The sequence below is a fragment of the Branchiostoma lanceolatum genome, chromosome 4, assembly GCF_035083965.1.
Source record: "Branchiostoma lanceolatum isolate klBraLanc5 chromosome 4, klBraLanc5.hap2, whole genome shotgun sequence".
Taxonomy (NCBI): domain Eukaryota; kingdom Metazoa; phylum Chordata; class Leptocardii; order Amphioxiformes; family Branchiostomatidae; genus Branchiostoma; species Branchiostoma lanceolatum.
Window position 1 is genome coordinate 28761125 of NC_089725.1, and position 15626 is coordinate 28776750.

General features: G+C 41.1%; 1 protein-coding gene across 4 annotated transcripts in view; it reads right to left on the minus strand.

Annotated features, from left to right (window-relative positions):
- LOC136433881 (ras guanyl-releasing protein 3-like) overlaps positions 1–15587 on the minus strand; it is a 55077-nt gene extending 39490 nt beyond the window's left edge. For 3 of the 4 annotated variants that reach the window (XM_066426460.1, XM_066426463.1, XM_066426459.1), the window contains exons 1-2: positions 15468–15587; positions 8925–9124 (exon numbers count right to left, since the gene is read on the minus strand). In XM_066426460.1, the coding sequence (XP_066282557.1) occupies positions 8925–9015 (91 nt within the window). In that variant the 5' untranslated portion in view covers positions 9016–9124; positions 15468–15587. Of the gene's footprint in view, positions 1–1231; positions 1506–8924; positions 9125–15467 lie in introns of those variants that run through there. The other variant, XM_066426461.1, reaches the window with a different exon arrangement.
- Between the last annotated feature and the right edge of the window lie 39 nt (positions 15588–15626).

Here is a 15626-nt window from a genome sequence, read left to right on the forward strand (position 1 = left end):
ACCTGCAACCTGCAATTTGCTGACAGATTTTCTAGATTGCAGTTTAAACTAGACAACTTGCAATTCTGCAGTGTACTTACAATTTCAGGATTGGCATTATGAACCACCAGTCATTGTATCAATAAATAAATAAACTAAAGAACAGTGTAATAAATAAAGCTCACGTTGTTGTTAAGGGAAGAGCAGGATAATCAACACGATAATAGTTTATTGATTTGACCAAGTACATTGCAGCACTTTAAAAGGAATCACACACATAGGCTTTAAAAACATAATTAAGTTATACAGTTTAACAAATAATACTCACATATGGCAGATAAAAGTAACACAATACGCAGAAATTAATGAACACTCTAAAAGGAACCTCACAAAAAGGGATCAAAACAAGGGATATATGAAAAAAAATTCAAACTCTTAACTGGACAAAGTTCAGAGATTTACTTCCGGACATATCGAGTGACATCCATCACTCTTCTTCAATGTCACTAGGAAGTAAATCTCCAAATTTTATCCAGTTTTAGAGTTTGAATTGTCTTTGTATATTGTTTAACTGCATATCTAACCTTAATAAACGTAAGCAAGGGTGGTGACAAACTAATAGCAAATATTTACATAATTAATGTCCTTTCATAAATAATGGCTCTGGTATTTGCAGAGAGCTTGTCAAAATTGCATGTAAAATTCCTTATGACTTGCAACATTGCAGACAGCTGAACAACAAGTATTTCGAGCTTGATGATCCCAATCAACAGCAATCTAAAAACAGGCCAAATGCAGCCAAAATTCAACTTCCCACAGCAGGGATGCCTAAGTACTCATACGACTTTTACAGAATTCGTACGACTTATACAGCATACGTTCAAATTTTACGGAATTCCAACGATCCGCTACTAAAAACATAAGAATTTTACAGAATTCATACGTTCCACTACTAAGGAACATACAAGTTTCATGGAATTCATAATAAGCTTTACTAATATTAAGGATTGTATGCATTCCTTAAAACTCGTATGAATTTGGTAAACTCTGTGTGTTTCTTAGAAGTGGATCATATGAATTCCGTAAAATTTGTATGGATAACGTAAAACTTTATGGATTTCTTAAAATTTGTATGAATACTTACAATGTAGGCACCCCTGCTTATTTAACAACAAACTATCCTGACCGTCCCTTTGATTTCCGGGCATTCCTAAATATTTATGCAGATAAACCTGTAGAACATGTGCCTGACCTTTCAGGATCCTCCACTGGCCCCCAAGCTGCGACAGTTTACCCTTCAGATTCATGATTCTCTGCTCGCCAGCTCGGACGGACCGACCGGTGACCACAGGCTTCAAACGCCGTCCATTCTAACTACGTATAATGGAACCCACACACTTGTTAGGACGACACCCACAGACAGCATTAATGCGCGCCCACCGCTGTGCCGCGGCAACTTAAAGGGCTGGAAAATGACTACTCTGTCATAATAGAAATTGCAGTTCTGCAGGGAAGCAGACGTCATCTAATGGGACTCTGTTCTTGTTGTGCGTAGTTGGAGGCAGTCATGTGTTCGGCTCGGCCATGCAGAAAATCAGCTGACAGGCAGTAATGAACCAATTGGGGCAGCAATATGTGCATAGCTGAAACCCGAGTGACCTTCCTGATACTTAAGTTTTTAAAAAAGTTGCAAAAATAGCACAGGATGATCATATGCTTACCCGAGGCTCGAGAAACGCTTTTTACATGCAACACTGCAAGTTGTCAGAAACTTAACTTGCAATCTGGACCAAACTTTCTATAGTATACTAGTAGGTATCCAAGCTACAACACAAGTTTTAGTACATTGTTTTTTTAGTAGTGTTTTCTTAGTATATTGTTTTTGGTACATTGTTTTTTAGTACATTGTTTTTTAGTACATTGTTGATTAGCTTAATGGTGATTCTCATACCGAAAATTCTGACCCTGCAAAAAATGTTGCAAGTTGTCTATATTCTGACATGCAATCTTAGGAACTTTTCTTGTAAATTGCAGATGGGTATCTTGAGCCAAGAGTGGGCAAAAAATCATATAGTACCTGATGGTTTGGACAAAAAATCAAGACTGCAAAATCTTTAGGACAACATGAAGATACAAAAGTCATTCTGCTGCGGTACCAAGGACAGCCACCAGAAGGCCAAAAATCAACCTTGACCTTCATCTTCCAAAGACCTACCCACTGTGGCACATACCAAATATCATCACAATCTATCCTTAAGTTATGCTGACCACCGATATATTCAGAAACACAGTCAAACAGACACACAGAGACACACCCAGAACAATACTTCCAATTTCATAGAGGTAAAGAAAAAATCTGGACAAAGGATGCTTTGGTTCGACGAAGAAGGTCAAACATCCTGTTCCGACTGGAGTTCTTCTCAGAAACGGACACAGTTCTGTTCATCAAGTCCTGTTAGCTTTGACAATGAAGCAAACCAACCGTGGAAAAAGGTTTCCATAACTACTGCCCCACATCCCAGTTGATCCATCATTGATGTACTGTAAATACCTTTAATTTTCCGAGGATTTGATTTTGCGGTAGGGGGAAAATGGAATGTTCTCTGTGGTTTTTAGTTCCCGATTGAAGCAAGAGGGTAGCAGGCGGAAGACAGATGAAGCATTTTCACAGCGATCTTAAGTTCGCGGTGAAGAGGATGCTGTGAAAGCCGTGAACATTAAACCGCTTCCAAAATTTCCACATTTACAGTAGTTCAGTGGACCAGGTCACTTTAACAGCTGGCTGGAGATGGTGTCAGGCAAATTAGTGCTAATAAATGGAAAGGGCTTGTCCAGAATATCAAAATGAAGCAAAATTAGAATTAGGACAACGTTCAGGAAGATGTGATAGGATAGCTTTCCTGTCCGCTCCCTGTATGCTTTCCAATAGAATAGCACCAATTGATTTATTGTACCTCTTCAGTAAGAGTTGATCTTAGAAATACCAAATTTACAGTACATCTGCCATCAGACCTTGCTACTTAGTTGTCATTACGTATAAACGCACAGACACACAGGCAAACACACACACACACACACAGACACACACACATACATACACACCGTGCTGCACAAACATAGATGCACACAGACTCACACAAACACATACAAATACACACACACATAAAGATACAAACACACATATAGCCTCACATACATACAAACGCATATAAACACACAGACACAAACACACACACACACACACACAGACAGACACATGCACACAGACTCACACACACACACACACACACACACATGCCGTGACACACACACAAGCTATAAGCCAAACACAATGCTGCACTCCTCCGGGTGATGGTAATATAATGATAACTGCCATGTAAAGCAAACAAAGAGGCCAGCTATATCACCACAAACAACGAGTTATCAAAACAGGTTTTGTTTAACCCATAAACTTGCAGTGACGCTGGTACCACTCGACTGACGTCAGCGGAGACACAGCTGACGTGCTGAATAAAATTTCCGCTGTGTCAGATCTTAGAATAGTTAGACTTGCCTGCAAGACAACAGGTGGTCATCAGTTACACCAGAAGAACGACGACGAGGGAATGCGTCTCAATCATGTCCTATTATGTCAAGACTGAGATACAATATTACCAATTAGGCGTTATTGATTCACACTAATACAGCTATTGACTACGTATGTAGAACAACCTGTATTCTAACCCCACTGCCAAATGCAGAAGGAAAGAGTGTGATGAACAGGTTACTAAACATACTGTGGAAGACAAATTGTGATGTCTGAAGAAAAACATGCTTTAAGGCAGTAGAATTCTCATTAGACACTGTAGAGGTGAGATTCCGCAACATTGGATCCAGAGGGAAAGTGTAGAGCCCTGGCCAGAAGGAGCAATTAATCTATAGGGTCCTGGGACAAAATCTTGGAATTTCTTACCCTCTAAAATGCTATTTCCCACATTTTGATACTGTGACAACACTTCCAAGGGCTTGAATCATCACAACCTTGTGGCTGGCTGAAAGAAGCTTGAAAACAGTGAAACACACACACGGTTTTCACGCAACTCAGGCACATTTTTCTAATGCCTTGTGGCAGTGTCTGTCGACATCAAGATAAATGCACAACAGCAAGGTATACCTGACGCTCTTAGACAGAGTTGTTGAAGGCAGCCACAGCAAGAAACGGAGCATTCAGAAATGCCAAGACACAAGCTCATCTACCCTGCTACTCGTTGTTCCAGCAAAGACGGTAACGAGAACTTACTGTGACAAAGACAGAATCAAGATTTCCAACACATTGCACTTCCATCCTTCTTATTGGCATTTTGTGCGTCATTTACAAAATGTAGGTGTTACAACATCCCTTTGCTGTTCTGGCACAGAAGCTCTCCCCCATGTCAGTATGGGAGCCAGCAGTCATTTATATCCACACCTTATCAGCTCCCCATCTAACGCCTTCCATATGTGTGACACAGGAGAAGGGGCCAAGGCAAGCATCAGCTACTGTGCATCAGGCTTGTCTGATAGCTATAAATCAAGATGTCCAACAGAGCTAGTCTCTACCAGACTAACCGCCTCGCCTATAGATTATATTAGATAGAGAGAACATTTGCTGGGGGACTTTGGCCATGGAGGATAACATTCTATTGGACCCTATCTCCATAGCCGACCCCCTTCATACAGTTGACTCTATTTGGCCAATTTCTACTATTTTCCCAGCGACCCGCAGAGGCTGGTAGAGTCTACAACAGAGTGGCACTCCTGGCTTGTTGCTAGTAGCTCCACATTTTTCATGCTTCTCAGGATGATGTGAAGGGAAAAGGCCAAGGCTCAAAATACTGGGTGCATATGCAGTTTTGTGCACCCAAAAATGGAACTGTCTACGTTATTTGTGACTACAGTCAAACCTGCCTAGGCGACCACCTTTTCAACGCGACCACCTGGCCATGGCGACTGCTTTTTCTCGGTCCCGAAAATTTTCCCCATAGGCACAAGCATTAAGCTGCCTGCCCAAGGCGACCACCTGTTCAACGCGACCGCGACCGCCACGAATTGGGACCACACAGAGCACAATCCCTGCCCATGGCGGCCGCCTAATTTTCAAGCGCGTGGTGACATCGGATCATTTTGCTGTCGGATTTCACGGAAATGTTTTCAAGACTTTGAAGGACGAAAATAAGGGCAAATATATATGGAATAGCAATGTTATAGCATCGATTCCTCCGTGAAGTGTTTTGATAAAACGTCCCCTATAAACATTTTAAGGACAAATGTTTGCGATGTTGTTGTGCCTATCGTAATCTTTATAGTTTACCGCAAACTCAGTTCGGTTTAAACTCAGTTTTCAAAACGAATACGTAGTGCATGGCGCCAAAAAGTCAGATTTCACAGAAATTACTATCTATTTCTTGTAGTTTCAACAAAAACGTGTCTGTGTCTTACTAAATTCCGCCGAAAAATGACTTCGCGGCAGGCAAAACATCGGGCGAGAAATGTTGTTCCTTGGTCCCGACGCCATCTTCGATTTGGCGCGGCCCGGATTTGGCGTACCGCTGACCTTTCTAAAACCACCTCCTTGCTAAAACACGATGCTTTTGTGTATGAACATTTACGAATACTCTAGTTATTGATGAAAATCAATATTCTTATTTTCTTTTTATTTCCATGAATCTCACAAACCTTTATTGGACGCTGTGCGTTCTGGCTGCACTGACTTACCTTTCGATGCGGTCGCACAGAGCTTGCCGCGCCAGCGCGGCACGACGAAATGACCGTTCCGTTTTCATCTTTAGTTGTCAGATCGAAAACTTTTTGCCCCTTTTATCCAGCATCCGGCGCCCCAAAAAAGGCTTGGGCCAGCAGGTGTTTTCTAGGGATTTGTCTTAGGTCTTAAAACTTCGATGATGTGCGTGTGTGCGTGTACTATTCAATGTAACGTGTGAATGCGGGAGGGTGCTGCGTTTGTAGTCAAAATATTATGACGAAAATTTGTACACGATGTAGCGGTATACAATTATTACAACGATAATGGAAAATGTAATTTTTGTAGGATCTTTCTGTCAATGAGAATTGAACCTGGTGGAGGTCATGCTGTCTAAATTCACATTATTTTCCATCCATTTACGTACTGTATTTGAAAACCTCGACCTGGAAACATGTGAGTGGAATCCTCTTCATGGCGACCACCTGTCCATCGCGACCGTTTTTGCTCGGTCCGCCGGGTGGTCGCCTTGGGCAGGTTTGACTGTACCACTATCAATGCACCTAGATACTTGTATGGTGAAATATGTAAGGTATAGTTGTATACAGCATATTCATGACATTTATGTGTCAGAAAGTATTGTAAAACCTTTGTTGTATTTACTGTATTAAACATAAGCTTTACAATTTCAGATCAAAGTAGAGAGGCTGTAAGGTTTTTCTGACATTCTACTTTATTATATGTTGTGTACCTAGTTTTTTTCTGTGCACCTGACTTTCTAGCTTATGTGCACCTATAAAAAAATGAATTTCAAGCCCTGGAAAAGGAGTCTTACACGCAATGTTATTATTTAGATTCTGACTCTTCAAGAATTGGCCTCTCTTCTCCACAGGGCTATACACTTTGATAACTTGAAATGGAAAGAAGCTCCACAAGGCATCTGGATGTAAAGCACTTTTATCATAAATCACTAGACTGAGCTTTGGGGTCATATGTTCTATATGGCTATATTTTGAGAAAGGATTTGTGAAGATCAATCCACAATTAAATCAAGAATTTCTACATTTCCAGGTTCAAGTTTTTTTCGGCCAAATCAAACAGCTTGAAGGTCAAGGGGTTCACTCTGCCAGTAGAGGCAGAAACACTTTTTCTCCAGACATCACAGCCAGCTGTGAAGGCCCTGTGGCAGGCCTTTGATGTATGGGCCTTCACTAAGCCAAACCTTCATTCTTTTTTCACTGGGGACAGTCGACTATTCTGCACAAGACGCCTTGCCTTGCTGTAAGAATAGTAAAAATCAACAGAATATAACAAAAGATGCCAGAGGAATCAGACAGGCATATAACATAATTCCACCTGGGTACATAATTCCGCCACCCCGAAAAGATACGTCCAAACAGATCTCCAACCCAACCCAGTATAATGCACTACGGTATATCTAAGCAGTGCATACCTGGGGGGTGCAGCACTAAAGATCTCTCAAACCCACTGTTTTCAAAGTGGCGGATTAATGTTAATGCTATTCCAAGATCAGGGTACACCAATGGCATCCTGCATTGTTTAATAGCATTCTTATTTTGTATTGTCACATTCTGTTGATATATATCAAACATATTATCCAAAAATTCAATTATTTTCCAAAATGTTTCCAAAATTCAAGAATGAGGGGGAAAAACTGTTGTCAATGATGAACATTTTGTGCTCACTTTTACACTGTGCAAAGGTGAGAGTCAATAAACTCTCCAATTACATCAAACAAATTGTTCTTGGTTGGTTAAATCAAGACCTTATTCTGTCACAGGTAATAAAGGGCTGGAGGGAACTGACTGGCCATTCCCACACACAGTCCCCTGAGGTACACAGAAGATGAAAGGATGCCATTAGATCTCCTCTAGTGGGAACAAGGGTCGACGTTTTATCCTATGATATTTGCTTCATTAACTTACTGAATCCCTCAAGCCTTCTTGTATAGAACAGCGACAGAGACGCGTTGAAATACATGTTTTTAAGTGTTAAATCTCATTTTCTGTATCGTCTTGTCAGAAGGGCTAGTTCTCTTCTCCACGAGTTCCAAAGAGAACTCCATTTCTTGTCTACTCACAGATAGTACAGACACAAGATGAATAGGATTGTAGACAGCCGTGTGTAAGATGGCATCTTAGCGCAGGTTCGGCCAGTCTGAAGCGGCAACCATATACCGATCTGCCACCAGTGTTACTATGGGTTACTGTGTGATAGCCACTTAAGTATAGGAGAGCAAGGATGGATACGTTCACTCTCTGCTGGCCTGGTCAGAACTGCTCTAGATAGACAGGGGTCTACATGTATCTTCTTTATAGATACCTCATCAGCTACAGATGTGAGTGGCACTTGTCATAGGCCCACCTGTAGACAGCGCTAGCCATCTTCCTGTTATCTTTTCTGTTATTATAGCTAAAACATCTTGTACATCTGAATGTGCTCTCGACAGGATAGCTCACGGTGACACCATCGCTAACTAGCCCTTTGTAGCTGCCACCAGTTCATTGGGAAACCCTGGCTGTACGTGTCACTCACACTGGGCCAAACTAACAAATCAATAAAACCTTTTGATATTTCTGTGACAGCTTACGTAATCCTCATAAGTTGGGGGTAATTTTCCCATTCCACCTGACAAAAGGGCACCCAGAAGTTTCAAATTAAACGTTTGTAGTACATGAGAAGAACTGACCTTTTATTGATTGAATCCCATGGCGTTTCTTACACAGTACAGAACCCTCTCATTAAAATATAGCCTTCTACTTTACTTTGACTGTTAGATGTACACCAAATCACTCTGTATACAGTCAAACCTGTACAAGTGACCACTGGGTCAAAACTGGTGGTCCTTTAGATAATTTCTCCCATTGACACAAGCATTAAGAATCTGTCTATATAGTGACCACCTGTTCACAAGGACCAGATTTCATTAGTCCCCTGAATGGTCTTTTTGGGTCATTTTGAAAGCATACATGTACTATTTGCCCCTATAACCTCCCCTATAACACAATTGCATATAAATGACAAGCTAAATACATGTACACAGATTGGCCCAAAATGACCTTAATTGATATTTATATTGATAAATACCAAAGGGGGATGGTGAGCACTCATACAAAATAATCAAGTAGCTTAAGCTACTGATGAGGACTGACAGAAGCTAAAGCTTTCTAAACACAGAAGTTCCAAAAAATAAGTAAGGAGTACTGACCTGTGCTGCCGCCCAGTGAGCTGAGCTTGCGTCGGAACTTGTTCATCTTGGCGGATGTGAAGCGGGCCATCTCAACCCCATACTGTCTCATCTCCAGTCCTGGCAGTGCCTGTGGTGAGCCTGTGTCTGAGCCCGCCGCATCACACGCATCCTCCCCTCATTCCCAGCAAACCCTCACCACTGCTGACTCCGACACAAACCTGCGAGAATCACAGGGAGGGGGTTAGGTGCACGGACCTTGACCTTGGAGTGGAGGAGAATGATATCAGGTTACCGGTGACGTCTTTCTCCAGTGTCTGTGACATTGACCTCTGCCTCCAAAGTGTCAGCCTCTACCATGCCCTCCCGCTGAAAGGGTTGGATAGCAGAATTTGGCAAAAATAGGTTGAACTAGAAACTAGGTGGATCAAACTTGTTTCATTACTTCCCAAGCACAAGAGCTGTCTACCACCCAAAAATCGTAACCATATCCTCTCCAGAACACAAGATATCAAACCCTGGTGCCCCACTGCAGTACCTGGGAAAGCCGCCAGGGGCCCCAAAATTGAATCACTCCCAGTTTTTGCCACAACCTACCAACACAGTAAACATGAAATCAATCCATCCAGCTGTTCTTGAGTTATTTTGTTGACCAACAGACATAGCCTGGAATCCAAACCTATTATAGCTCCCGAGTCTCGGGAGCTATAAAAGGTTTGGATTCCAGGCTACAACAGACACAGACAGACAGTGACACACACACACACACACTTTGCCTAAAAAATAACCTCCATTTTTCATGAGGGTAATGATTCACTAACCCTGGCAAATTCTTCTCCCTTTAAGTAGTGCCTTATTTGACTAAGTTCTACTATTTTTCTCCCAGTGCAGTTAGTCTGATGAAGACTAGCAAAGTTTCTCTCAGTGGGTAAAAGGTGAAACTCCCGGGACTCCGCATTCCCTCCTGTTGCCATGGCGACAGTGATGGAGGTGGACAAGAGCAGCATCCTTCACCCTTTGACAAATTAGCCTGGGTACCATCATGGTTAGTTTAGCCTGCTTTCTCACAGGGTGGTGACAAATGGCCCTGTCAAATCAAAACAGACACTCCTGTCCCTTCAGGGCTGTAAGTCAAGTTTAAGAACAAGCTTTTGGGGAACTCTTGGAACGGGTGCCAAAATAAATCTAGAGGAAAATCCATCTTGTACCGCCGGCAGCACAACTATCAAGCAGTAAGAAGCTTATGTAGCTAAGTATGAACCCTGCTGTGTGTGGAAATAGGAGCCTGTCACTGTCAGGTAATATCAAACATCACGATTTGGAAGAAAGCTGCAGAACGTGTTCCTGCTCGTGTTACATTGCTGTTTAGGAAAGAGGCAACATGAATACAATTATTTTGAGTCAAGTTGCTCTTCATGGCATAAGGCCAGTTAGGAATATCTAAATTTAGCCCAATGATTAAACTCCAATATTCTTAAGAACTCTTGTTGGTAGGCTGCTAACAAAACTCTGAATGGGTCCCTTTTGGCAAAAACATCTCATGTAGCAGTATCTCCTGGCATGCCTCCAACAGAAGGCAGCTGTCAAATGAAAAATACTGACTGAGAGGATAAATAGGGTAGTACATGTTTAGCCTACCATACATACATGTATGTTAGTCCCTGTCAAGACTTCGGTGTCTATCTTTCACTACAGCATGCTAGAAAAAAAAAATTGTATACTATTCTATTCCTTTCTTGTTTTGGGCTTGGCAGGCTGCTGGAAGTCAGTTTCTTTTTGCAATCTCACATATTTCAATTACAATTATTTCAATTTCAATTCTATTGTGAAATCAACAGGCAGAAGTATAGTAATGAATTATGAATATGATACTGAATTGTGCTGGTTTTTTACAAAAACATTTTACACATAACTACAGGACAATATTCTAAAACCAATATGTGAAGATATACATGAAAATATCTTCTCATCAATTCATGTAATTTTCATATTCATATGATCCTATGGCAGTCACTTTCATTGGCATGGATAGAAATTATGCGTGGAGAATTTGTGTATCATCTTCCCTTATATTGCTTGAATGGATCCTGTAGAGCACTGGCTAACAGAGGTGTGACTGTGCAAGGTATAACCTTTATGAAAGTTGTTCCAGATGGGTGACCCATTTTCTGTGGACAAGGATATCAAAATTAATTGAATCACTTCTTCCCTATTGACCCCTGTCTACCCTTGGTATCATCCAACCTGCATCTGTACATATGGATATGCCGTTTAGTTGTAATTGGCAGCACTCAAAATCCTTTTCTGTTAGGCCATGTTGATTTGATTATATGGATGACATACTCTGGGGACCCTTAAACTGATGCGAGCGTGCAAATGAAAAAAAAAGTTTGGCCAAAAAAATAGTTGCCTTATTACGAAATCTACGTGGTCAGGAAGGATGAACAAAAATAAGCACACAGAGTACGGCATACTGAAAATATACTTTAGTTTCTTAATTTTTATTAATTCCGCTTTCCAATTCTTTTTTTGTTAAGTACTGCTTTGTCCAATTTACAGTATGGCCGAAAACTTTTTTGGGGAAATGGACGAAAATTGATGTGCGCGCGGATGTCATCCATAGAATCAAATCAACATGGCTACCTTCAATATGGTTGTCAGAAAGTTACTTACAATTCTGTAAAACCTTTCTGCAGACACTTTAGCTGTTGTTCCTACTCTACCTCAGCCTGATGAAGCCCATATATACTATCAGCATGCACATCTCATTAAATTGTGTTCCTGTGGGACATTACAACACTTAGAATCGTGATCTGCAATTCCTTGCAAGCTACTGGTGATGAAGGCTTTAGTATGCTGCTGCTTGACTCCATTGGATTCATGACCTCAAGCCTGAATTTTCTTAGCCAGCACCGCTGCAACTTATTCACATAAATACCAGCATTCAAAAAACAATATCTGCAAATTGCAAGTAGGTATCGTATGTCAAGCATGTATTTTCATACGTTTGAAAGTTTGGGGATATGCAGAAAATAAACTCAGCGCTTCAGAGTTTTAAGTGGGGCTAATTTCAAAACAATCAGTTTGTCCCTTATCAATATCCTAATTCATGCATGCCCCTGCTCTAAAATCAATATTCGCCTCATATTCGTGGGTGGGGATGTGATGATCAATATTCCACTGTTGTTAAGTTATGGTTCTCCCAAAAAGGTTTACAGACACAAACATAGACACTAGCATATGGTGGTCCTGGAATCATAGCTAGAAGTACAAATTTACATTGTGTATATGTTGCTGCATGCCATTACTGTACTGGACCTTAGCCTGTGTCACCAGTTTACGCTAATGTTTTGAACAATTTTCCGCAATCCATGGAGGTTTGTTGGAGGTAAACGCAGAAGCCCTGAATGCAACTGAAGGATCCACCATATTCTGATTTCAAATCAAATTCATAATCCTAATACAGTACATATGTTTTCTCTCTCCACAATAAAGTTAGTCTGTTACATACCTGTATCACCACAACAGATCACAGTTCGGTCCTCACAAGTTCTCAGCCTTATTTTAGACAGAAATAAAAGCCACAACCGCCCATAAACTTTTTGTTCTTTTCCCGGGAATAGAAACAAAATCAATAAATTCTCAGCTATGCCGCCTGCACAGAAAAGCATTTAATCCTCCATAAATATCTCTGCACGCTGTTATTGGTCTTACAATTATCATTATCTGCCCCATCTGCGATGCCAGTCCAGAAATAGAAGGCCGTAATTTCAACAGGTGTTCAGCAACATAGCTTTCACACATACCTACTGCAAAACAGGTAATTAGGCGTAGGAACGTCTCAGACTGTAATGGTAGACCTGGGGTGAATTGGGTAGCAGGACCAAACAAACTCAAAACCGTGGTTCACAGGCATTCTGTGATTGAGGAAACCAGAAACCAGTCTGAAAACACAGAAAACATTACAACCTTGTGGAAGTCTCCCACTCTGAACACCCTAACAGCAATAAAGAATCCACAGGTTTCAGACCAGAACTTCTCAACTCTTAAACATACGGAATTACCTGAAGAGACACACCTGGCAAAAGAGTTTTATCAAAGAGTCTACGTTGCTTATTACTTGAACTTGATTGATCATTAATCTGACTGTGATCCTTTAACGAGGTGCCATGTCGAGAGAAAGTATGAAAAACAAGTTGTAAATTGCCTCATTATAAGAGATGTTCCTGAGGTATGGAGCATGTTTTTCCTGGAATCATGCACTTATCTAGCTGTCAAAGAAAGTGACATCCTTTGTGCAGCCAAAGTAACAAGTCTCCCTTGCCTCACAGTCACACACACCGTGTAGAGAGTCACAGGCTTTTCATACCTCTAGCTTATGGCAATTAAGTTCACTAAGGTTGTCATCAATGGCATGAGTAGCTGTGCACCTACATGAAAAGCAGCCATTCGATTGACTGAGACTTTTTCAAGGTTATCTAATTCAAAAGGCACAACAACAGTTGGAAGCATTTACATGAAAGAACTAGAAAAACAACTTGTTGAGAAGCAGACTTTCCAAACATTTTATCCCATTGTAGAGATTAGATTTTCTTTCAAACGGTACACCTACGGTTAGTCATGTTGTTCTGAGAATCTATGAACAATTTTCACAGATATCCATTTGAAAAAAAAAATGACAACTGAGATGAACAGACACACATACTAACAGTTGTGTTTCATCAGAAAAAAAAGTAAAAATCAGTACTTTGTATATAAGCCAAAAATAGTTACTCAAGCAACTGGATAAAATTTTGAAAATCTTATCCAGTTGCTTGAGTAACTATTTTTGGCGTACCTTATTACCCGGATGCCTAACCTTCATCAACGTAAGAATCAGTAAAGCCTGGCCAAAGATAGGAAATCGTGATTCCTTTTATAGAATTACTTAAACCTTGGTTCTAGATTATCCAAGAAGGAAAATTGATGTGGTTAAAAATAATACCTTAAGAGGTTAATACCAGGGTATGGGATGTAACATGCGACATGTGATATGGACTCCCTCTCTAAAAATAGTTCAATCAAACACTTTGGTAACAAGATCAATGACAAGTAAGTAATTCTGATATTGCTAAATTGACTTTTATGATATGATGGAAGTTTCAATCATGCTCGGATTACCGTACTTGTTACAGAAAATACTTCTCAGCCTCATCATTTCAATAGACCTTCACAAAGGTAAATTGGAAGATGACCTGTGGCCAACTAAGACGTCATGTAAAATTTAAGGCCGAAATCATAAGATTTTTTGCACTATTTTTTCCTGTCAATAAGTGTATTTTTGTGCTATTGACAGGATGTCCCCAACCTTCCGATTTTAAAACGACCACTCTACCCGGCCGGAGCCAGTTTTACATGGGAATATACTGATTAAAAGGTAGTCCAGTGCTTCCTGTCAATAAGAATTTTTTTCACAATTGACAAGATGATCTGGTCAACAGGCATGCCCTAGATTTAATCCCCTAGATATGATTTCCAAAAATAAACTTTTTTCCTGATATCATTCGCTGTCACTCAACACATCAACGTATTCTGCAACCTAACTGTTACAGTGAACAGTCGCTGTCTTGTTTTGCCCTGAGGACTGATCGAGACTGTTATTGGAAACGTGAACTTCTTTGTTATGAAATGTTGTAACATCACCAGGCAGGCCACAGGTGCGGCAACGCTGACGGGGCCATTTGGAGCGTAATTGCCCAGACCCAGCTCTCATACCACGGTACCTGTGCAAGTCAGGTGGAAACTTCCACTGAGAACATAGACACCTGTCCTCCACTGTGGCTTTAGCCCAAGATTAGAAGTTAAAATATTGACTCGAGGGGGGTTCGCTTTTTGTGGCGGGATCCCATTACACCTCCACCTGACTTCTGGTTAATGAATTACCAGGGCCATTTGAAGGGCTGTTGTAGTTACAACTTGTTGGCACTCGGCCGGTTTGACCGGGTCATCAAGAAAGAAAGTGTTATGGCATGAAACTTGAACCACTGCGACTCGGAACGCATCTCGGAAAACTCCGGGAAAACAGCGAATTCTACCACTGGAAACATAATTAATCTTAAATCGTTATGATCTGATTCTAGTAGATATTCCTGATCTAAATCCCCATTGATTACGCTATAAAACGTTAACGTTGAATGAAATCGGCGGCACTACCCCGGGCAACAAGTGTGGAAACGCAGGTATTGATAAACGCCCCTCGGTCCACAGGGAAACACCCACCGGTCACCGCACCGACGCTAAAAGCTCACCCATTGAAAGGATTTTTCCTTTACAGACTGTCGACATACCTTTGTCCCATGTCTATGTAGTGTTCAAACACGACAATGGTAAAGTGGCATACCCCACAGATCAGTGGACGCTTGAAACGTTACTTGTGTAGTCTGGCTAATTACACACATGTTTGAGATACCTTCAGCCAGTCGGTGAACGCTGTTTGTTTCAAACCTTTGCAGAGCTCGCCACCGGTCAAAACAGAAGGAGATCTCGCAAACAAAACTGCCCTATGTAAACATCAACACATCTTACCTGCCTCCATTTGCCCAGATACCGTGTACAAAAGTGGGTGTTAGCTCTGTTGACGGTATTTGTGCTGAGTTTTGTAGCTGTTGTTATCGCTTCGCGGACTTTTACAGACTGTGCCAATGAGAAAACTGTAGACCATACCAAACTGTACGTAGGGATAGA